Source organism: Chenopodium quinoa, unplaced genomic scaffold, assembly GCF_001683475.1.
Source record: "Chenopodium quinoa cultivar QQ74 unplaced genomic scaffold, ASM168347v1, whole genome shotgun sequence".
Lineage (NCBI taxonomy): Eukaryota > Viridiplantae > Streptophyta > Magnoliopsida > Caryophyllales > Amaranthaceae > Chenopodium > Chenopodium quinoa.
In genome coordinates, this window is record NW_018745454.1 from 887,016 (window position 1) to 911,020 (window position 24,005).

The window sequence follows — 24,005 nt, forward strand, 5'->3', positions numbered from 1 at the left end:
AAATTAAATAAAAAAAAGTGAAGATTGGGTTTAGCATGGTCTTTTGTAAATTTTAATTCTTAATTTTTTAGTTTTATTTTTTTAGTTGATCTTAATTTAGAATTTTTCAAGGTAATCACAACTTTAGGACCCATGATGAAGTATTGTCACATTGACTAGAAATTTGGTTGTCAATTTAGAAAAATAAAAATTTAGTAAGATTGAAAATATGTTTTTTTTTTTTTCATTACTATTATTATTTGTGAAATATATACTACATGTTAAATACGGAGTATACCATATGAAATAATTAATTTATTTCATTCAATATATTATAAACGTAGTATTTTAATGTTAAATTGAATAACTTTGTAGATGTAACTTTTTATTAATGAATTGATTTTGTTATTAAAAAAATAAAAAATGCAACACGCTAGTTATTTTTTTTTTTTTTTTTGTAGATGATGTAACTTTTCGGTTGGGTGTTTTGTCGAAAGGGGTAAGAACTAAAGGTCTGTTCTCTCCAGCTTAGTTTCAGTTTAGTTCCGCTCCAATCAGTTCAGTTCAGTTCACGGTTCAGTTTCTAATTTCCTTCTCTCATAAACAATTCATTTCAATTCAGTTCAGTTCAGCTCCAATCATTTCACTTCTGTTGTTTTCAGTAAATCACAACAGGCCTTAATAATCTTCATCTTCAAGAATTTGCAGTTAGGAGTGAGGATTCCACTTTGTGATGACCACAAACTTATAAGGTGATCCTAAAGGTCAAATTCCCAACTAATTATATCAAGCTTTGTTTAATTGGCAGGTCTTCCTTACACTTATGGCGTCCTAAAGGCCTGTTCACATTTATTGAACTGAATTGAATTGAAATGATTGGAGCTGAACTGAACCAAACTGAAATGAGATGAAATGAATATTCTATGAGAGAGGGAAATTAGGAGTTGAACTGAACTGAAATTAAGTAAATGTGAACAGACCATAATTATATACTTGTGTACAATAATACACTCCATGGTTTTATGGTATTACGTTACGAATCATTACATCTAGCACCTTGTAATTGTAGTTAAAAATCTATGATTTATTAAATAGTACACCATCCATAATTCCATACTAGTGTATCATTTAGTTTTTGGAGGAGGCTATGAAAGTATTCTAATATCAAATGTACCTTATAGTTGGGTTATACTTGTACCTTCTGTAATGCAGGTCGTATACAAGTATTTCTCACAACTAGCTAGCTAAATTCCATATTACAATGTCATAAGTATTAGGTAAAATTTTATCTACGATGACGTCAATAAATTTTAGTACTAACATCATAATTATAATTATTTAACCAATAGATAGAAAGGAAGTTTTATATGATTTGCACAATCTCATTTATTATTACATGCTTTTATAAATTCTACATCATCAACATATTTTGCTTAGATCATTAATCCATCATAAAGGCTAATAGGCATTATATGTTCGATCTAGAAGAAAGAAACCTGAACAAGTGTACAAAATTCAACCCAAAAATTCCAAAATGCCATGCTTTAAAACAATTCCTTAAAAATTAAGTCTAATTAACTTATACGTAGTAGGTGTTAGGAAAAGTCCTTTCAATGCTCAAGTCAAGTCAATGATATCAATTACGAGTTCATGAATTTATCTAAACCCATATATAGGAGCTAGTAAAATACTTCGTATGTTGTTTTAGTGCAAATACATCAGGGAGTATAATACGAGGGAGCCCCAATTAATCTCCTCTCACAATTTCTTGCATTGATTTTTATGCCACTTTATTATTTTACTTTTATTATTAGAAGGCAAAAGCTAATGAGCGCCCCCGGGGCGTTAGATAAGAGAATTAAAGTGCAAATATTAGAGTAAAATTAACATTAATTACACTGAACGACGCGTGATTTTGTCATGAATTCCTAACTTAATATCATTTTAACCAATATAATTTATCCTTATCTAACGCCCCGGAGCGCTCGTTAGCCTGCATTAGGGGGCTTGACACTTTGAAAGTGGGGTAAGGGAATCTCTACCCCAAAGTGTTTGTTGATGGAGTTTAATCTTACGACCTCATGGTTGTGAGATACAAACCTTACCATTAAACCAAACTATGCTTGTTGAGTATTCTGTATAATAATATGTGAAAATGTTTGTTTAAGTGCAAATGCAAAGATATATTGGTGTAGACATATAGTGGTATACCATGCCTCCATAATTGATTAATTTCTACATACATCATCAACATATATGCTGGGCAAAGGGTCCTTGTCAGTTGCTATTTGCTTCATTCTTCAAGCCAATGAATCATCTATCCAAAAAAATTCAATGTTTCAGTAGTTTACTCGAATTGATATTGAATTTCATTTGTGGCTTACAACTTATAATCTGTATAAAAGATATTTTGTTAAATAAGACTTCACTTTTCAATAGTACAATTATGATTACATTAGAAATTCCCCACGTGAGGACTGGGGAGGGATTCATAATGTTATTTTCCTCAACTTAAAAAAATATAGTACATAATCTTGTATTTGATCCCTTGCTAAAACAATTGGAAGGAGACTGAACCTTAACCATTCATAACTGATCCCTAAATCCAAATTAGCCTAAATGATAAATTGGATAAAACCAACAAAAATAAATATAATCACGTGAATAATTGGACATGTTACGTTTCTTAATCCAAACCCGATCCATCACCCAAGATTCCCAATCCACAAACCCACGGACATTCTATCGTGAAGGCCCAAAACAACACATACGAAGTACATAATAATACATTGATTAGAGGTCAAACAAAATAAAGAAATGAAAGGAGTAGCTAAAAACTGCTCAACACGTCGTCAACGACTAAACGAAGAAATAACAAAGACAAAAACAAAAACGAAGAATGTCCCGCACAAAAATAACTACTTCTCTAACACCCCGCCTTATTTCTCGTTTCTCCTCATTTTCTCTCTCCTAAAAATTCCGCCATTGTTATCCATTCTTCTCTAACTCAAAACCTTCTTCAATTTTCTCAACAATGTCGGCGTCGGAATCTGACTTCGCCGCCGTTCGCGGCCAAAAAGGCGCCGGAGACTATAAGAATTTCCGCATGATTAGCCGTGACCGTGCGTTTTCCTTTCTCAATTAACCTAATTGTGATCATTTGGTTTTTTGTTTCTAATAATTCCATTTTAATCATTTGTTTTGAGCTTGATTGTTTAATTTTTCCAGCATTTGGCGGATATAATTTTGAATTTCATGTGAAATTGTTACGTGTAGCATTGTTTTAATTTTGAATTTGCTTCAATTTGTCTGCATATAACAAATAAACTAAATTGTGTAATATGTATCATTTGTCGAGGTTTATATTTGTCTCGTCTAGTGGTAAAGACTAAGGGTTTGTGTATGATACTAACAATTTGTCGTAGGTTTGAAAACTCTCCCCCATTTATAATAATGCCCGTGGCTCATTTGCACCTTAAAATATTCGTTGCTTCACATGCCATACAATAATGGTGTTTATGCACCAGGGTGCATTGAGTTTTTGTTTGGTTTTTTGCTCAAAGTATTTTAAAAACCAGCAAAATTTACCAAATGAGTTAAAATAACTATTGGGTGCGCCTAGGTGGCTAGGTGCACTATATGCTAGGTGTAATCGGGGGAAACTCTTAGCGCATAGGCCTTATGTATTAGGTATGCAAATAGGTTGACATTTTTGTAAATAATGGAAACCTGGGTGTGGAAAATATGATGACAAAAAGTACCACTATATGCATAATAGTACACAAAAATTTCTATTCAAACAACTTATACTTTAATGGTACATTATATATGTTTAATAGTACACAAAATATACCGATGTACCATTAAGAGTGAAAATGTTCCACCGAACCCTAGATTGCCCTCTTATGTGCATGCCAAATACAGAGACCCTATGCGCCTCGATGCACTGCACTCTGCAACCGGTTCACCATATTTTTGTCCATGCACGCTTAGAACACGTGATTTATATGTGTATTAGGATTATTGGCTTATCATTTCACTTGAAAGTTATGGTTAATCAAGGAACATAACTTGTTTGTGCAATTGTCATAAAACAAAGAAAATTGGGCAAGAAAGCTTGTGAATGGGGTTTTATTCAGTATTTCCATTGACACCTTCTAGTAGTGATGAGATTACTAATAAAATCCCGAATTATGATTATTTTTTTCTTATTAAAATTACATCTAATGCAAATCTCATGTTATGTCAAGTTTACTTGTCATGATAGAGTTGTCAAGAAAGTGAGTCATTGTTATTAAGTTGATAAAGGATTTAAGCCATGTTTTAAGCCTTTAAGGTATGACCGTATGAGTGCTAGGTTGAACTTAATGATATCATTTCATATGGATGTTCATATATACCTTCAAGTGTTTAACACTGTCTCAAGTTTTTTAATTTTAAATCATTTCTCGAAACATCCTTAGACTTATAAATTGTATTCCAAACTTTTGTGTATTGTAAGGATTTGACCTCATGTCCTAGTGACACTATGCCAGTTGAACTATTATTCGTTTAAAGTAGTTAACTGAACTATGCCATTAAAACATAGTGCTCCATTGGTTGGTGAGAATTCTCTGTTAGTTGTAGATTCATGACTCTACATTGAATGATTTCAGGGTTATTATACGAGATGCTTCAATCAACTTCAAGTGAATCAAAATCATGGAAGGTTTGTTTATTCCAGTTCGCTTAATTTTTCTGCCAGGGGGTAAAGCCGTAAACGTTCCAATATCTTTTTAGCTTCTTTGAAAAGTTATCTACTTAGAATACACCAAGGGATTATTATGTCTGAAAAGCTTTAAGAGAGCAAAGAGCTAAGAACAATTAATCATCATGCTTCATGGAAATCATATACTCATATTTGTGTAAATTTCTGTTATTATGGCTGTATATGGTAGTCTTGCAAACACATCCATCTTCTTTGTTACTTGGAAAATACAAGGACAGAAGGAAAGCCTTCTAGGCTCTAGCTAATTGTTTGAACTGCTGTCTGTTTATTTGGCAATAAGCTATAAGCAAGGACACATTATAATATGCTTTCATGCAGTGAAGAAATTGAGGATCAGAAGTTTCCGTGTTGCAATCAAGCAAAGACAAATGTATATGATTAAATTTGGCCATCATTGCAATTTATATTGCCTTTGTCCCCTGAACTTTGAGCCTGGGAGGATTTACTTCTTTACAAGCAGTATATCTTAGTATATTGTGTTTTTCCTCATTATTTTTTCTACCCTGATTCAACAGTTTAAATTGATCTTCTGTGCACATTTGTTTTTTTTTTTTTTAACCCATTAGTATCATGCGTAGTCTAAATGTCTAATAGCTAAGATATAAAGATCATATGCACAAAGAATACTTTTAAAGAAAAGCTGCATGATTAACATAGATCATAGATGAATTATTAGTCAAAATTTAGAAACATTGGTTTTTCTCTGAGACTGTCAATTTAAGATAGGGGGAGTTTTTGTTATAGCTGCTCTTATTCTCTGTGCATCAACAAATACTGTCGTGCAATTATTGAAGCCCTTTTATTTATGATGCTTCTTACTTAATCATGTCACAGTTTATAAAATTTGTGTTTGAAGTCATTTTTGTTATATAGGTATTGATTATGGACAAAGTCACTGTCAAGGTTATGTCCTCGTCATGCAAGATGGCTGATATCACTGATCAAGGGATTTCATGTGAGCTTCTTTGGCTTTACTGCATATAATCCAGGGATAGCGATGCCAAATATGTTTTCCAAAGTTTTTCTGAAAACTTAAATAGATACTCCGTACTATTTTGCTATTCAAGTGCATGTAGAGAGCATCTAATTCTTATTTCATCTCAGGTTTTATGACTTCCATCTAAAAGATACTACTACATCTTATTTCATTTTTTTCCTTCACTTATGATCAATTTCTGCTCACTGAATTCGATTTTAGCATCTATAGTTGGTGAGACTTGACTTTTCATTATTTGGATTTGTTCCAGCAAATGTTAGCTTTTACCCTGATGGGCGTTTCACTTGGAAGATCAGGTACTGTCTGTCCTAGTTCAAAATACTTATTGAACTAGTGACTGAAGACATTAAAAGACTTAATTCTGGAATACCAATAAAAATATTGTATAGGATTGGCATAACTCTTGCCTGTTCTCCAAGCTAATCAGCTGTGCAAAATGTATCTCTCTTAGCCATTGTATTTCTTACACCAACACTTCTCCAATGCGTTTTGACCAAGCACAAACCTTACTTACCATGTTATTTTGGGACGTATCTTGGTGTTTGAACACAGTCGACATTGAACTGATTGAAAGTCTGAAATTCTGAATATATTAAAGAAATGTTATATTCTTTTGTTTTTGGCTATCTCACAAGCTTATAAGTATGATGCTTCGTATGGTAACTCTTATTGGATTATTTGGGGGGCAATTTTATTTTGCAAATGTTCATGCCACTGTCATGATCTTAAGCTACATCTGTGACCTCAGCTTACAGTGGTTTATATTGCTCTTAATGATTGTTCTGTCTGTAGTGGTAGAAGATCTATTCAGAAGAAGGCAACCTCTTCCCTCTCTGGATGCTATTTATTTCATTCAGCCGACAAAGGAAAAGTAAGCTTTTCTCCATTCATTCTGGAACACTGGAAATCATTATGTATGAAATATAACGAATACTCTGGCACTGTTTAGACTTCCAAAAGACCCCTCTCTAAATACTGTTGAAAATATGTTTTCTACCTGCAATTGTAAGGGCTGCTATATAATTTGGTCAATTTTGTTGCTCAACTGCCTCTTGATTGTGCTTTCCTTGAAGCATAATTAATTTTGTATCTGATCAGAATTTTCTTGGAAATAATACCAACTTTCCGACTTTTCAAAGTGATCTCCCATTAGGCTAGGAATAGCGTATGCGGAGACAATATAATAATGAATTTTCGAAATTTACTAAAAGAAGAAAGTCCCTAGAACCAAAATAATTTGGAGAGTTTGCTTTGCGGAGTTTTATTTTTTCAATCTTATAAATGTCAATTTCTGTGACCAACCTACTTTTTTAGAAGTTTTCAAAGAAAGTTCTATAGATTACATTAAGATATGTGGTGCTCAAGTGGTTGCCAACTTCTTTGGGATCTTGTCTTGCAGATTTCCTAATGGCTCGGGGGCAAAAATTTGCCAAATATACTATGTTCATGCTGCTTTATGTGATGGTCCCGGATTCCATGAACTGTAAAGAGAGTCTGTCTCTAGATATTTCGAACTTGGAAGTGGGCGTTATCAAAATTCAGAACCTCACTCTTTTCTTAGGCAACCAGTCTAGTGAAACTTCATCAAGACAGTTTTATTAGTCTCTTTGAGTGGGCAGGGATACTAGTATCTTAGGAAAAGTTGGATAAAGATAGTTAATTATTTATGCTCTCAAGCTTGTTTTTATGTAGCAGGCCATGCAGACTTATATTAGTCTCTTTGAGTGGGCAGGGATGCTAGTATCTTAGGGAAAGTTGGATAAAGATAGTTAATTTTTTGTATGGGAGATATATTTAATTTGATCCAAAACTTGTCAATTTTCATGTAGGCATTAACTTTATCATCCCCTGATTTCCTTTCCCTTACAAATATCTGTTAAGGAAAATAAATACTTATGGGTAAATGAATGTCTGCTGTATTCTGAAGTTCACTATCAAAACAAGGCTAGAGATGTCCTTAAAGATATCAATATATAACTTTATCAATACAATAATATACCAGTTATTATCACAATTAGCAAGGAAATAATCGTAAGTTCGTAACAATGAGAAGTTTCCTATTAAAAATATCTGCGTAGTCAGAAGTTTTATTCTGGACTTCCTCAGTACTCCTGCTGCTAGACTTTTTTTAAGGTAATTTTGCTTGCTATATGTCTAAATTGTTTTCCTTGTTTTGTTGCAGCATAGTCATGTTCTTGTCTGACATGTCAGGAAGAGAACCTCTGTACAAGAAGTATGTAAAGTTTCCAGCATGCCTAATATACTTAAATTTTTGAAAGTCATTTGCTGTCTGTATCCCTTAAACTGCTTGTTTTGTCATTTGTTTCTGGTCCCAGGGCATTTGTATTTTTCTGCCAACCTGTTCCGAAGGAATTAGTTAACCACATCAAGAGCGATATGAGTGTGGTACCCCGTATAGGTGCTTTAAGAGAGGTAAGGGGTGTTTCTTTACTCATGTATTGAAACAATCCGAATGTCATTCATTAATGGTCTTTTACTCCTCCATTCATGTTGCAGATGAATTTGGAATTCTTCCCGGTGGATAGCCAGGTAAAAATGAATATCATTCATGCTATATTATGCCCAGCATTACAATTTCCTTGCCATAATTATGCCTGACAGACATCTGACACTTCATATGAATAAGGATACTTGGGGTGGTCCTTGAGGAAATATATAAGAAAACAGAAAAAGCTTTATGTGTCCATGTGAGATACTTTTAATGAACTCGACACTCTTGAAGATCTGAGTTACATAGGTCCATGTATCAAATTATCAATCATTGGATACTTGGAGAACTTCCTTTGTATTATTGCATGCAGAACAAATGTTAAGTCGACCAACACTTAGCCAATTGGAGAAGGGGAGGGGGGGGGAGAAGAGGAATGTTATGTTTGATATACGTTTTTGTTAACCTCCTTTTCAATTTATCTATCTGTCGTTAAATCTTTTGGTGTCATCTTACATCAAAACATCTTGCTATTTTTTCGCTTGCCTCTTCTATATTGTTGCCATAGATCTTTTTTATTAATCCAGATGCTACTGATACAGGTGTTTGTAACTGAACATGATTCAGCTTTGGAGGATTTTATTGGAGAAAATTCGCAAAATACCCGGAAATTTGATGCTTGTATGAATTCTTTAGCAGTCCGCATTGCAACTGTCTTTGCTTCATTAAAGGTACATGTAAACTTATGCCACATGTTTTCTTCATGCATTCCTCCTACCATATTCCTTTTTCATGCCCTGATGTCCTTTCCAAGTTGAACAGTATCATTGGAAGTTTTGGTGCAGCTCTTGATTTGTAGTCTCTATCTAATTAAATAATTTGAGGTTTTGGATCTGTTTCATGTATATCCTTATTTACACGTGGAATATGTGTTTCCTCTGTTTTCTATAATACCTTGATGAACACATTGATTGGATTTTAGATTTTTAGGAACTAGTCGAGCGTTTAAGACTAAATCACAACGTCAGGACTTAGTTTATCAGCTGTTAGTTTCTTATTCAGGTGCTTATATATTTTTTTGGTAGATGGTTGACAAACTAGTAAAGATCCAATCAGGCAACCAAACATGATGGGTTTAACAAGCAGATTTAATTAATGACAAAAGCTTACCAGGGCTTTGTGTCTGGAAACTTCTTGGAAAGAAATAACCTGGATATTAGAGGTTACAGAAATACAGAATAGAGACTAACAAAAATACATTACTGTTACTCTTATACACTAATCATCTGACGGTACCCGTGTCGACATGCATCTGACATTTCTAATAGATAAAGATAATTGAATTATAGTAATAGGAATTATGGAAATGTTTCTCATCTCTTTTGGGTACTTCCAGCGAGTTTTATGCATCAGTCTGAGCAATATAAGTATGTACTGCATAGTACAAGACAAGACAAACTATCTTTATTTACCGGACACACCTATGAAATTTGTTTTCTCTAAGTATTTCAGTTCCTGCTCCTGTCTAATTGAATTTGGCTGTATAATGTTGTTGAATGTGTGGTATAATATTTTTGAGTGATTGTAATTCGATGTTTAGAGAATAAATTTAGTGACCTCCATTTTTACTTTAAAGGATCATTTATCATATCATCATCTAATTAGCAACTCCTGCTGTGTAGTCAATTATATAATTTCTCATCATGTTATGGCATTAGATTTAATATCTATTATAGTTTCTTGATTGGCATAATGTAGTTAGGAACTAAATTTGTATTTTTGTAGGAGCTCCCTTATGTACGGTTTCAAACTGCAAAGGATCCTGATACAGCATCTTCACATGAATTAATACCCTCAAAGCTTGCTTCAGCAGTTTGGGACCGTCTGAAGTTATATAAATCCACAATTCCCAATTTTCCCCAAAAGGAAACATGCGAGTTACTTATCCTGGACAGAGGTGTTGATCAGGTTAGAGCTCTCACTATATATCTTGTTGCATGCTCTAATATTTGTTGTTGCTTAGCATTTGAAATTTTTATATACAGATTGCTCCAGTGATACATGAGTGGACGTATGATGCCATGTGTCATGACTTGCTGGAAATGGAAGGGAACAAATTGGTGCTTGAGGTTTGTCTTATAGTTTTCCCTTACATCATTTTATTGTATGTTCTTTTTTGCAAGTTTCATGGTGAACTTAAGTTATGCTTTATCATAGGTTACTAACAAAACAACTGGTCAGCCTGAGAAAAAGGAAGTTCTTTTGGAAGACAGTGATCCTGTATGGCTAGAGATCCGCCATTTGCATATTGCAGAAGTATGTTTACTGGACTGACATTTTGTTTACCAAAGTGAATTGTTAAACCTCAAAACAGTTAATTAACCTTTCAATGTTCCAGGCTAGTGAACGGCTGCATGACAAAATGACCAACTTTGCATCAAAGAACAAAGCTGCAACACTGAGTCAAGCCTCGAGGTTATTTAAATATTTCTGATGGCTTGTTGCTCTTGGAGTATTCTCGTACTTACTGCTTAATGATCTGCGAACTTATATTCTTGTTTTATGGTTATTATCTGCTGTTGGAGCATAACCCTCATCATGTTCGGTTACTTGGTGTTGTTCCTTTTGGTGTGTGTTGAGTTTAAGTTTTTGTTAGTAATTAAATGCTTATGTATTTGTGATATAATTTAATAAATACCCACCAAAAAAAGGGAAACCAAAAGCACTCATTTCCCATAAATGGTATTTGCCAAATAATTTTCGGTTGGTTACTAAGCTTTTATCCAAGAACTCACCAAAAATAAAGAGGATAGGACTGGAAAAAAATTATTGTATGCATTCATCTGTTTTACTTGAGTGCCCAAAACATGTATCTTGGCTCAACTACTGCAATTCTTGCTGATGGTCATGGTTGAGACAATACAATTATTTTGCTAGGCCTTTTCCTGGTGCAATTTTATTTCTTCGTCTTACGTCCTATAATCTGAGGTTTATAATCCATTTCATGGGTTATTGTCTTTCAAAATCTTGAATTTGAAAAAGTTAGTGCTGTTGAATTTCATCAAGAACTCACATAAGACTTATTGACTGTATGTAGAGATGGAGCAGAGCTTTCTACACGAGATTTGCAAAAGATGGTTCAAGCTTTGCCACAGTACACTGAGCAAATGGAGAAACTTTCTTTGCATGTGGAGGTACACTTTTTTAGTTTTAAAAGCCTAGTGTGCTCAAAACTGAATTACTCTCTAGAAAATTGTTTACTTCAAAGTTTTAACTGTCAATCACAGAAATGGTAACTATCTAATCAATGCAACAGTAGTCATCTTCAGTCAAGATGCAAGATTAATATAGTGATTGGTTCATGTTTGAAAGCAGTGGCGGATGCAGGATTTTCAAGTAGGGGTAGCGAGCGCGTAGTTGTTTAAGACAATTTAAAACTAAAATTAAAACCAAACTTTATTTTAGCTATTCATATTGACAAATTCCCACAAAAACGATTAGCATAATAACAAACTGAGTGGTTTTATTGATGCAATGCAATGCGTTAGTACATTGTTGTGCTACTTATTAATTGACAATGTGATTTTGGACATGCATACATATGACCGAGAACTTAAAACAATTACTAAGATATATTATACTAATAGAAAATAATTACGATAACAAAAACTCCATAATGGTATGAGGTATCATATTAATTATTTTTAGAAATTGATACTAGTGATTTTACTCGTACTTTTATTTTAACAAACCATTCGTATCTAATTTATCATTATAGTTCATAAAATACTACATAAATCATAGATAATTTGTGAAAATGAAATAAAATCTTTATGAATAAGAGTAATGGAGAATTTTAAATTACTATTAATCTCGTTAATGCTTTACTTATACATGTACATTATTATGGTATAAGAAATAAAGTCTAGGGGGGAATGGATTTGGAACAAAGAGTAAGAATAAGTTAAAGTGCTTAGAAAGGGAAGAAAAAAAATGAAAAAATAAGAGGAAGTAGGGCTCGAACCCTTGCCGCAAAACACCAGACTTGGGAAATTCTCTCTTACCATTGCAGCATTGATAAGCATCTAGTATAAATGTTCAGTATTAAAAAATTTATACCAAAATTCTGGGGGTAGCATGTGCTACCCTTTGTTACTACATGGATCCGCCACTGTTTGAAAGTTATAGTAGGCCTTGAAGACTATTGAGGACTTTGTAGAGCTTAAGCTATTTCAACAAAGCCATTAATTATTTACATGAATATATGTTTGATCATTTTATTATTTGTGGGCTGTGCATAACCCAATCACTAATGAAATATTATACTTTCTAGTTTCAAGAAAAGAGATCCTTCTAGTCATGGTACAAAAGTTGTCCAGTATTACATAGTTGAACGAGAACGTATAATTACAGCAGAACTCCCAGTGTTATGCATAATGATCTACTAGAGTTTGTGTGCTAATTGTTGTTTATTTGGGGCAGATTGCTGGAAAAATAAATCAAATTATAAGAGATATGGGGCTTCGAGAACTTGGGCAGATAGAACAGGATATAGTCTTTGGAGATGCAGGAACAAAGGAGATCATCACCTTCTTAAGGGCACATCAGGTTTTTACATGCACCTTTGCTTGAATAGTCGAATCTTTATAAGAAATGGAGCATTTAGTTCTTGTATAACCTCTTCTTTTTTGTTGCTTTCACTATCCAGGATGCTTCTTCTGAGAATAAACTGCGCTTGTTGATGATTTATGCATGCGTGCACCCTGATAAGTTTGAAGGAGACAAGGCCACTAAGATAATGCAGGTAAGAGGAGATCTCCAATTGCATCATACCAGCTGTTTCTTATATAGTTACTTTCATATAACCACTTATATAATTTTCTGCGCTTTATGTTTTTGTAAGTAATGACAATTAAAAGCATTATTTGCTTTGTTGCAGTTAGCTAAGTTGTCGGCAGAGGATGTGAAAGCTGTAAAAAATATGAGAATGCTTGCTGGATCATCAATTATTAAGAAGAAAACAAGTGGAAGTTTCTCTCTAACATTTGATGGTCAGAGGGTAATATGAGTGGAGTTTGACATCTTACAAGAATTATTCAACTGACTTGCATTGTTTCTATCTATGCTAACTGTTCTTTCTTTTTCCTGATCTATCCATCACCAGAAGAAAATTGCTGCTAGAAAAGATAGAACCAATTCAGAGGAGGAAACTTGGGCATTATCCAAATTTTATCCTATGCTAGAGGTAGTTTATAAATGATACCTTACTGATTTTGTCAATTCATCCTACTTTATTTTCATCAAGCAGCTTGAATGTGCCACTTTTAATACCTTCTTGACAGTAAATGCTTATAAAATGGAATAGGAATATGTTGGATATGTTTCTTTGGGGATTGATCTCTTTTAAGTATCTCTTCCATTGCAAATGGATCATCTACTTCTGAACAAAACTACAGCATCAGCTTCACTATGTTGGATGCAGACCACACAGTGCTTTGATTTTCCATCTATCTGCTCTTTGTTATGTTATAATTAATTCATTAAAGCTTTGTTACTTGGAAATCTTCCTTTCATCTCTCTCTCTCTCTCTCTCTCTTACACACACGCGCGTGCGCTCACACCTACGCACACATGATGAATGCTCAATATTCAGGCATGATAAGACACTATAAGATCTTTAAGGACCAATGATATGCAAATGTTTCACTTGATGACTTAGTTTGACACCAGGATTTATACTGTAGTTCAACACTTGTACTTGAGTCTGATTACTGTAATAAAAAACTTGTTAAACACAATTTTTGTCATTGCATTTCATGCATAATAAAGATAAATGCATTAAACAAATTCTCTATTTTATGGGTTGAGTGGCACTTGAGCCTCATATGCTTCAATCATGTAGCAATTTATGCTTACAAAGTTGGATGGAAGAACTCCTCTTCATTTTTCTCCAGGAAACTTGAGAAATTTAAAGAAATTTTTATAATTTTCCAGGAACTCCTAGAGAATGTGCACAAAGGTGAGTTATCAAAGAGTGAATATCAATACATTAATGAGCCAACTCCAATCAACAGAGAACGCAATCAAACTCAGAGTGTTTCTGCCAGCACAACCACGACAACTGGTCCACGTTCAATGAGGTCAAGACGAACTGCAACATGGGCTCGTCCTCATAGTTCTGAAGATGGAAGCAGGTACTGCAGTTCGCATCATTCTATAAGCTCTATATTTGGCATAGGACCATGAGAGATAGAAGCAATCAGATTTTATTGATTGTAGTCTCAATTTCTGTAAATTTTTTGGTCCTTTTCAGTGACTCGGTATTGAGAAATTCGCCTAATGATTTTAAGATGTTGGGATCACGTATTTTCATATTTATCCTTGGAGGAGCTACTAGATCTGAGGTAAAATTCTTGGCTTCTTGCTTCTGGTACATTGTAACCGTTGGACTTTATTCATTTCCTGAAGATCTTTTATCACATTTTACTCAGATACGAACTTGTTACAAACTCACTACAAAACTTAGGAGGGAAATTGTACTTGGTGCAACAAGTATAGATGATCCTCCAAAATATATTACGGTACATATCTCTTGCATCTATCTTTTGGACGCATGCATAATAATGATTTATGTTATTTAAGAAGACTCTCTTGAGCTTCCCTTGGTTTATAGGGATATATTCAGGATGCAAGTATTTATGCCTTTATGGTAATACAAGGATAAAGGCATAAATACTTCGACAGCCAGTCTATAGGGAACATGCAAGTATTTATGCCTTTATGGTAATGCTTGTTCCCCCCACCCCCACCTCCTCCCAAATGTTCGTCTCTACCCAATTTTAACCAATGTAAAATCTACCATGTGAAAGACCTTTTATGTTTTTAGTATCTAATTAAAAGTTTCATAATTTTGTTTTCCCAAATTTGTATATCTCCAATTCAAAAGCTTCTTGTTATCCTTGTATACTTCCTCCGTCAAGCTATAATTTTGAAATACTACTTTGAGTTATTGAGATGTCTGGTAAAAGATCTTACTTTTACTTCAGATTGTGGGGGAGATTGAGGGTAATGGGAATGGTCCAATTGTCTCCCTTCTGTATGACCCTTTTCAGTTTCTTCATTGTTTTGCCATTGTTACTGGTTAATGCTCTCGCTAATCTGTTGATTATAAATGTTTAAATACAACCATCTTGTTTCTCTGAAGAACTCTTCTCCCTCATTAAAAAAAACTTCCTAAATTGATGTTGCATTAAGCTTTCAAGACATGCAAAATTCAACAGTTGCAAACCCACTAATTGCACATTGATTTGATTTTTTTTTTTTTTCAAGTCATTTTCAGTAGCTTTTTTTTTGTCCCCTGCAGAAGCTCAAGCAATTCACAGGAAAAGGTCTCTCTCTGGACGGCCTTAGAATTTGAGCATCTTCCTTCAGCAGTTTCAAGAAGCGACAAAGATGCTTATGTTATGAATGATCATCAATATTTTGTAGCCATTTTGTTCTGCTGCTTTCCTCCAGCAACTGTAAAAAGCGGGAGTTCTTACAGCAAAATAGCTGCTGCATCAACACTGTAGAGCTTGATTTTCAGATTAGCACAGGTAGAGAGACTAAGGATGTTAATTCTTTCTAATATTCTCTCTTCCATTTTAGTGGAAGTAAAGTACATCAGGTATTAGAAAAAATCAACATACTAGTGATGTTAAAAAACTACACTAACATTCATTGTAAGTAGGCTACTTTATTAGATAAGTGTTGTAAAACAGTATTACAATATTACATTATCAAAGATCTGTCTCTCAGGATCACCTGGTTAAGAGTGCCAGAGATCAAAACATATTTGCAGCTGTGTATGTTCTATCACACCCAATCCAACAGCAAATATGTACTGTATTATTTCAAATATATCAAAAGCATAAAGTAGAATAAACTTTCAGACACACCAATTCAATATTGACACACCAAGCTTGCCTGTAGAGATGGTGGGGGAATTCACCTAAAGATATGTATAAAGCAAACACATTGAATTGGTCAAAGTTGTGTATGTGAAATTGTTAGTGCAAAAGTCAATCTGAAACACTTAAATAAAAGACGAAAGTAGTACAAGACTGCCCCCTCCATCTCTTATTATTTGCACCATTTGACCTAAAAAGTTCTCACATAAAGTTGGCCCATGGTGCAAACAAAAAGAGATTGAAGGAGTATGAATATGAACTATAGTGGTGTACCAACACCAAATGGAGTTCCTTGCAATTATGAGGGGTTGTCAATAGCGCTAAAAGGTGATCTTCGCAAGGTCTATTGACAGTTGTGTCAAATGTTGAAGATGAGTCGTACTCACATAACTCCTCCCTTTACATTCACTTAATCCAAAAGTGTAAATTCTTCATTGTTAAACATGAATGTGAAGTCACAATTAGGTATTACTATTGAGAAACTAATATGGTTGATTAGTTAGATAAGCTTGCCATCATTAAGACAATCTAGAAAAAAATTCAGGTGATTTGAACTAAGTTGAGTAACTTGACCTTATTTAAAGATTAAAATTTCATACTTCGTAGTTTACTTAGTTTCTTTTCTTGTATTTTTAGGTAAAACTCTCGTTATGTTCAAAAAAAAAAAAATTGCTGACGTGATAATTAAGTTTCCGTAACAGCCATTAAACAAGCACCACGTGGAAACTATAGAAAAGCAACTCCACGTGGTAATCAAATCTAATATATAATTTAAGAGTTTTTTTCTCCAACTCTCATTCACAGCACTCCAAATTCCCATCCCTGCAATTCTAGCCCTCCTATTTTTTATTTTTTTTTTTTTTTGAAAAAAATAACCAATAACCACCATTGTTAGTTTGTTACTCATAACTACCCGTATCACTCAATTAAAATCTAGCCCTCTATTAAAAAAAAAAACAACATAATAACCACCCTTTAATAACTATCACTTCTATTATTTTTTTTCTCATAATATATACCATACAACATATATCCCGTGCATGACAGCATGAGCACGGGTACACTCTAGTTATTTACCAAGTACAGTACTTGTTTACCAAATTAGACATTTACTTATCACTCCCACGACACGATACCAGTGTAACGCTTAATTCGACGAACTCACCGCCATTTTTATCATTTTTCCGATCTTCAATCAAACCAACACTCAAACATTCCGGCAAACTAGGGTTTTTCGCCGGCAATCTTCCACCTTTTCCGACGAAATTTCGCGGGGAAATATGGATCCCTTACTTCCGATCATACTCCTATCATTGATTCTCGGAGCAATCATCTCGTTTCTCATCTTCGGAAATTATTTCAGGAAGCAGAAATCCGAAGTTGAAGCACTTGCGAAAGGCGAGCCTGTTAACGATACGATTTCTAAGAAGCCTTCGAAACCTACTGCTTCCAAAAAATCTCAATTTAAGCATCATTCTCATGCTTCTGATAAGGTAATTTCTAGGTTATTTTGATTTTATTTTTGTGTTGTTTGATTTTGCATTAGTTTGATTGTATGTTGTTTGATTCAGAAATTTGATTGAATTTGTGCAGGAGCAAAACAAGAAGCATCATCCATTGAATTTGAACACGTTGAAAGGTCATGGTGATTCGGTTGGTGGTCTGTGTTTTTCATCAGACGGAAAAAATTTGGTCACAGGTTATAATTGATTCTTAAACTTTGATTTGCTTGATGTTTTTCTCGAGAGTTTCATCTGTTAGATAATGGATTGCATTGAACTCGAATAGTTGTGAATTACGGTTTTTATATTATGCAGTTTTAGTAGCATTGGATACAAATTGCAGTTTTATTGTTGATGAATAATAATGTGTTTGGATAATGATAATGCAAATTGATGATGTAAAGAACTTTCAGGAACATATATACCTCCGTTACATATTATTTGCAACGATTTGACATATAGTAGAGAGGGAAAATGTCTAATCTTTGCAAATAATATGTAACGAAGGTAGTATATTCATAATTTGTGCATGTAAGCAATTTGCTGAAAGTTTGTCCTTTTTGCTGTACAATTAATTATACTTAGAGATAAGGAATTCTAATATCTACAAGCATTGAGATTGTTAATTGTGTTTTCTATTTGTTTGACATTTCATTAAGCTTACTTAGATACTGATTCAGCTTAATTAGATACTGATTCAGCTTCGGGATTATAGAATTCAATTGGGTTGTAATGTAATGCTCCTTAAGGCTGTGAAATGACGTGTCTTTCCCTATCAACCCTTAAGTATATGGCTGTGCCCTTATTTGTTGTTTGCAATTCAAGCTTCATCACTAGAAATAGGAAAGTAGACCATGATTAATCAACTGCCACTCTCTTTACTCTTCAAATTGTCCTCAGGCAGTATTGCTCACTCCTCTTTTGTTTTCCCCGTACTCTTAACTTCTTTTAGTTAGCCCTGCTTGGTTTCCCTCTTTGTGAATTAACCTTCATGAATCTTCACATATAGTTTTTCTAGTGTTTCTGTTGGACAGTTCCTCTCCTTAAGCATTCGTTTAATTTGCCAATATTAAGCATAATAACATACCTACAACTCTATTATGTCCTGTTAGGGAATCAGCAACCCTAAAACTAGGATTTGGAAAGTCATCTTAAATTGTCGCCATTATCAATTCCATCTATTACCTCATGGTTATTCCCAACTTTCCCTATTCATATGACTAGTAGAGTAAGAATTGAGTGTTCCACTTGCGTGCAATGGCTGTGATCTTTCCAAGTTTATAAAAGAAAATAAATCAGTTTTTGCAATGTTTGATTTTTGTTTGTTCTTCTGCAGCTTGTGCAGATGGTGTGGTCCGAGTTTTTAGGCTGGATGATGTTTCAAATAAAAGTTTCAAGTATGTGTCCATAAATTATTTTTTATCCCCAGATGGTTTCTATAAAGATTATTGCGGGGTTTTGAAGTTGGTTATATGTTTTTTTCATGCAGATTCTTGCGTATTAACATGCCAGCTGGAAACCATCCAACTGCTGTTGCTTTCTTAGAGGATGATTCATCAATTGTAGTAGCTACTCAAAATCTTTTGGGATCTTCAATTTATATGTATGCAGAAGAGAATGCTAAACCTTCGAGTGAAAGTAAACAAGCGAAGCTTCCTCTTCCTGAAATCAAATGGGAACATCACAAAATCCATGACAAAAATGCAATATTGAATATTTTTGGAGCTAATGCTAGATATGGCAGTGCTGATGGAAGCACTGTTATAGCTTCCTGCTCAGAAGGTATATATCTGATGTTGATGTTATAATTTAACCATATCATCACGTGTCCTGATAATCGATAAAAAATACCATTGCTTTATACTACTCATATAATGAGGTGTGTGAAGGTAAAGATGTTTTATTCCTAAGTACCCTGTCTAGACTGGTTGAGAGGTTGTTCAAAGGTATGCGGTATAAGCTCTTTTGATGATGAGAATTAATAAATTTAGAAACATGACAAGCTATGATAGTGTTGTGTGTAATAAATTGTAAATCTTTTTAATATCTATGGATTCCTCAATATAGAGTGATGTGGATATGATTCTTGCCAACCCATCCTTTTGGGAATAAGGCTGTGGTTTAGTTGTTGTTAAGATAGTAATGCAAGCAAGTGAAGCAACAAATTAAAACCTCTTAAAAATCTCTAGCTCTGTTAACTTTATTGGTGAGATACATTGCTGCTCTTTTAAAGATTTAATGATCTTAATCTCATTGATAAATGTGATTGTACCACTAGTCCAAGATTTGTGTTCATTATATGGCTAAGAAGAAACAGTGACTAAAAAAAAAAAATTTGTGAACTGTCAGTCCCACACTAGAATTTTGTTAAGAACAGAAACTCCAGTGTTCTCTGTGTGTGTGTGTGTGTGTGTGTGTGTGTGTGTGTGATGTAATTAGGGTAAACTTGGTTTGATTAGCTGAGTGTTTAGAAGTTTGTGCTGTAACTCTTATTAATTACTGAATTCTCCTTATTGCTCTACTTATCTTTTCTTCATCTTCTGCAATTATTCTGTTTATAAAGGTTATGACTAGAGCTGGTCTTCATCTAGGTCCCTCTCCCTCTGATTTTCTTGGGAATAAATTCTTTTTGTTTTTTCATTGAATTTCTTTCTGTTATAGAGGAACTAACTCTCCTCAATGCATATTTTCAGCAACTGAGATTAAGCTTTGGCATGGAAAATCCGGAAAGCTATTGGGAACAGTTGATACTAATCAACTTAAAAACCACATGGCTTCATTATCACAAAATGGACGTTTTATGGCAGCTGCAGCATTTACTGCTGATGTGAAGGTGTGCGGTTTATTAATATGCCTAATGCATACTAGCATTATGCGACTTCCATTGATAATTATCATTGTACTAGCATTTGTAGGTTAATGCACTTTTATGTTTCTCCTTCATAGGGTCAGAAGCAGCAGTTTGTCTTGCTTACTTTTTGCTATATATGTATTGAATTAAAAGTAGGTTGTTCTGTTATCTGTGTTTTAAATGCACTCAACATTTATTATAGACCGTTACTCTTCTAAATTAGCCATCATAACCCATTTTAAAAATATTTAGTGTATTTTTACAATTAACATTTACATATAAGAAATATTATACTAGTTTTTTAGTGACTATAGATCAAGAGATGTATCATTGTACTGTATACCTCTTATTTCTATATCATTGTGTGTGTGTGTGTGTGTGTGTGTGTGTGTGTGTGAAGCAAGTTGTAATTTTGTAACTCAAAGCCACGACTGCTCATGCAAATACAATGGTGTTTTGTAAAAAAATATTTAAAAATTATTTTTGTGTCCCCATATTGACTTGTATAGTTTTATTACACATATCTGTGCTCTCTAAAGGCACTAACATGTATATGTTTATGTATTGTTAGTTGGCACCTTGGCACTAACTCACTTGTTTTGTGCATCATTTTCTTTATTTTAAAATTTGTTTCATTGATCTTATGTAGCAGTTGCATTATGCAAAGAGATATGGCATATGGGGGGTTCATAGTACTTTTTCAATGCTAAAATTGCACCCTTTTTTTTTCTTCTATTATGGTGCTATCTATTCTGTTTACTTTTATTGCACTTTGGCATTATTTAGCTTATGGTCTAATTTGCCTGATCTCAAGCTCCACTATCCGAGGTTTGTCTAAGGATCTGTTCGAATTTTTTCTGCAGATTTGGGAAATCATTTACTCAAAGGATGGTTTTGTTAAGGAGGTTAACAAGGCTATGCAACTCAAGGGACACAAGGTTACTCATCATCTTTGCTTTCATACTCATTGTTTACATGACTTTACTGATTATATTGTATATCCTTTGCATTAAAGTTTACTGGGCCAATCGAGTTGGATATTTTCTAATTACATGTATTTTTGGGAAATTACAGGATTCCATTGTGTAGATATTATTATTCAGTTATTCATGGTGCTTAAAGTGTCTAAGTTTCATCTGATAAACTTTCTGTTGAAAGGCTTTGGAGATATAGTCCCGCATTTATTTGTTTATGCAATTCTCATTAGCAATTTGGTTATTGGGAGTACCTCTTTTTTTAATTTGTTTATGCAATTCTCATTAGCAAATAACAATCATTTGTTGTATTTCATACATGAAACAACTGTGTCCTTTGCTTACTTTCTTACATCTTTTATGTTCACAGAGTGCAGTTACCTGCCTATGCTTTACAGCAAACTCAGATCAAATTATAACTGCATCCAAGGATGGCACCTTAAAAGTATGGAATATTAATGGTATGTGTTTTCCTTTCTCCGAATCATGGTTAATCTCATAGATTTGAAGATAGCATATTTAATCACTAGTAAAACCATCTACTTTAATTCATGTGAGAATTGTTCCTTTTTGCTTTGTAATGAGCTGGAACATGTTATCCACTAGACCACTACAGTCCAATGTGCCATTTCAAATTAACAGTGAATTTAATTTAGTTTAAATTCTGTGGACACGAAAATCTGTGATGTGTATTGTGGACACGAAAATCTGTGATGTGTATTGTACTATTGTGTAAAGTAATTCAAAGTTTGTGAATGATAAAATTTAGTGTCATGGATGGAACTTATTTTTGAGGCAAGAATATAAGAATAAATTTTTTTAATTAATTTTTATTTTATGCTCCTGCTATACTTGTTTTCATTGGACTCAATAATATTTTATCTGTTATTGCAGTTCGCTATCATATGGATGAGGACCCCAAGATTCTAAGAGGATTTCCAATTCCTCTGCATGATTCAAAAGGAGCAACTTTGCATTATGTTCATCTTAGTTTATCTCCTGATGGAAAGATACTTGCTGCTACTCATGGCTCTACATTGCAATGGCTATGTTCTGAGACTGGAAAGGTTTTGGATACTGCTGAAAATGCTCATGACGGTAAGTCCTTTATTCAGGGGGAAGATGCAGGTTACGCAAAAGTATAGTATGAGAATTTCTTTCATTGAAATATGAAATTTACTTCGTATATCGTATGACTGTTGATGTTCACATCTTTAAAGAGCGATTTAAGTGGACAATATTTTATATGGTCATATATTCCAACATCCAAGTCTACATAAACCTACAAGTTTCTTTTGCTGCTCAAATGAATGCTTACTATATGTTCCTTGTTATTTTAGATCATCATTACTTTTGGAATAGTGAAAGCCATCTTGCTAATCTTCCATCGTCTAATACATGCTTTTGATTTTGGGACTTCTGAGCCTAGTCTCTAAAATAATTCATTATAAAGTTTGATTGGGATTCCTTCAAAAGTTAAAGTGATTCTGCTGTAGTGTACCCACTGGATGTTCCTGGAAGATGACTTGGCTATCTTTGTTAAGAGATTCTTTTGCTGTTCATGTATAGTTTCTTAACGCTAATCCCACTTGTGCAAATTGCTGCTATTGCTTATTGTATTCTGATAAGCTCACTTTTGCAAATTGTTGTTATTGTGTTCTGCTCAAGGAGGGTGATGTTATTAATATATTCTAGTGTTGTTCTGCTTTCACGCATTGCCTTGGTCTTGTTGGAGTTAAGGAGTTTGGTGGCAGTGTAAACGTGTAATATACTCTTTTGTTATTTACTTTCTTCAATGTAGGTACCAGCAATCTATGTTATTTGTTCGCTGTCAGTTTTGATTGTATTCCTTGCCTTCTTCTCTAATCCATCCTACTTGTGCTTTGTGTCTCCAGTTTTCTTTTCCTTTTCTTATCTGTGTGAGTGTCCAGTGATCACATGGTTAAGTTTTCTTTCATCATCTTGATTGCGCGCCTTTATGAACTTAATATATGAGAATCTTGCATGCAGGTGATATTACATGGATTACATGGGCACCTAAGGCCCTTCCTGTTGGTAAGTTTCATAATGTGAAATCTTTTTTAATTTCGTTCCAATAATTACTGGAGTAGCTAACTGTGTTAGCTATGTTAAGGATGATGTTTGGTTCTTGGAATTAATTCCCTTCTTCCCTCTTTTTTCAGGGAATTCTGAATCTTTCATTTTGGGGTCATCTGGAGTTGACAAGAAAGTTAAATTATGGTTGGCACCTTCTATTCCTTCATCATGAATAAGTCACATGGTATGACGCTGATGTCTGGAAAAGCATCACTGCCGTTTCTTCATAAATTTCGCGATTTTGTAGTTTACAAAATATTATACGGAGTAACAATTGATCAAACGGTATTATAACAATTGTTGTTGTAATTAGCTGTTGGGCTTTACTATGAGATAGATTGTTCAATTTTGTACAATCTCCATTTTCGAAAACTCTACTCACTTACCATGTGTTCAAAATATAATGTGTTTTATTTAAAACTCGATTCACTTTCTTCAA

The 24,005-nt window shown here is 33.8% G+C and overlaps 2 protein-coding genes across 2 annotated transcripts; both read left to right on the forward strand.

Moving 5' to 3' along the window:
• The first annotated feature begins 2,390 nt into the window (after positions 1-2,390).
• Positions 2,391-16,040, forward strand: LOC110714509 (protein transport Sec1a-like). The gene is made up of 21 exons (XM_021893041.1): positions 2,391-3,101; positions 4,635-4,687; positions 5,621-5,702; positions 6,537-6,615; positions 7,927-7,977; positions 8,081-8,177; positions 8,262-8,294; positions 8,796-8,924; positions 9,979-10,161; positions 10,239-10,322; positions 10,411-10,509; positions 10,592-10,668; positions 11,291-11,387; positions 12,676-12,801; positions 12,902-12,997; positions 13,133-13,252; positions 13,358-13,438; positions 14,188-14,387; positions 14,507-14,597; positions 14,685-14,774; positions 15,557-16,040. The coding sequence occupies exons 1-21, from the start codon at positions 3,014-3,016 to the stop codon at positions 15,608-15,610; spliced, it is 2,010 nt and encodes a 669-aa protein (XP_021748733.1). The 5' UTR covers positions 2,391-3,013; the 3' UTR covers positions 15,611-16,040.
• Positions 16,041-16,825: 785 nt separating this feature from the next.
• LOC110714090 (transducin beta-like protein 2) lies at positions 16,826-24,005 on the forward strand. The gene is made up of 10 exons (XM_021892563.1): positions 16,826-17,635; positions 17,736-17,841; positions 18,981-19,041; positions 19,134-19,426; positions 20,338-20,477; positions 21,359-21,433; positions 21,840-21,930; positions 22,364-22,567; positions 23,480-23,524; positions 23,653-24,005. The coding sequence occupies exons 1-10, from the start codon at positions 17,423-17,425 to the stop codon at positions 23,736-23,738; spliced, it is 1,314 nt and encodes a 437-aa protein (XP_021748255.1). The 5' UTR covers positions 16,826-17,422; the 3' UTR covers positions 23,739-24,005.

Excerpts from the sequence above, each read along its gene's own strand:
- LOC110714090 (XM_021892563.1), top strand. The coding sequence starts at position 17,423 with ATGGATCCCTTACTTCCGATCATACTCCTATCATTGATTCTCGGAGCA. Across the intron at positions 17,636-17,735 it reads ATTCTCATGCTTCTGATAAG|GAGCAAAACAAGAAGCATCA; the intron begins GTAATTTCTAGG and ends GAATTTGTGCAG. Across the intron at positions 20,478-21,358 it reads CATTTACTGCTGATGTGAAG|ATTTGGGAAATCATTTACTC; the intron begins GTGTGCGGTTTA and ends TTTTTTCTGCAG.
- LOC110714509 (XM_021893041.1), top strand. The coding sequence starts at position 3,014 with ATGTCGGCGTCGGAATCTGACTTCGCCGCCGTTCGCGGCCAAAAAGGC. Across the intron at positions 8,925-9,978 it reads CTGTCTTTGCTTCATTAAAG|GAGCTCCCTTATGTACGGTT; the intron begins GTACATGTAAAC and ends GTATTTTTGTAG. Across the intron at positions 13,439-14,187 it reads AATTTTATCCTATGCTAGAG|GAACTCCTAGAGAATGTGCA; the intron begins GTAGTTTATAAA and ends ATAATTTTCCAG.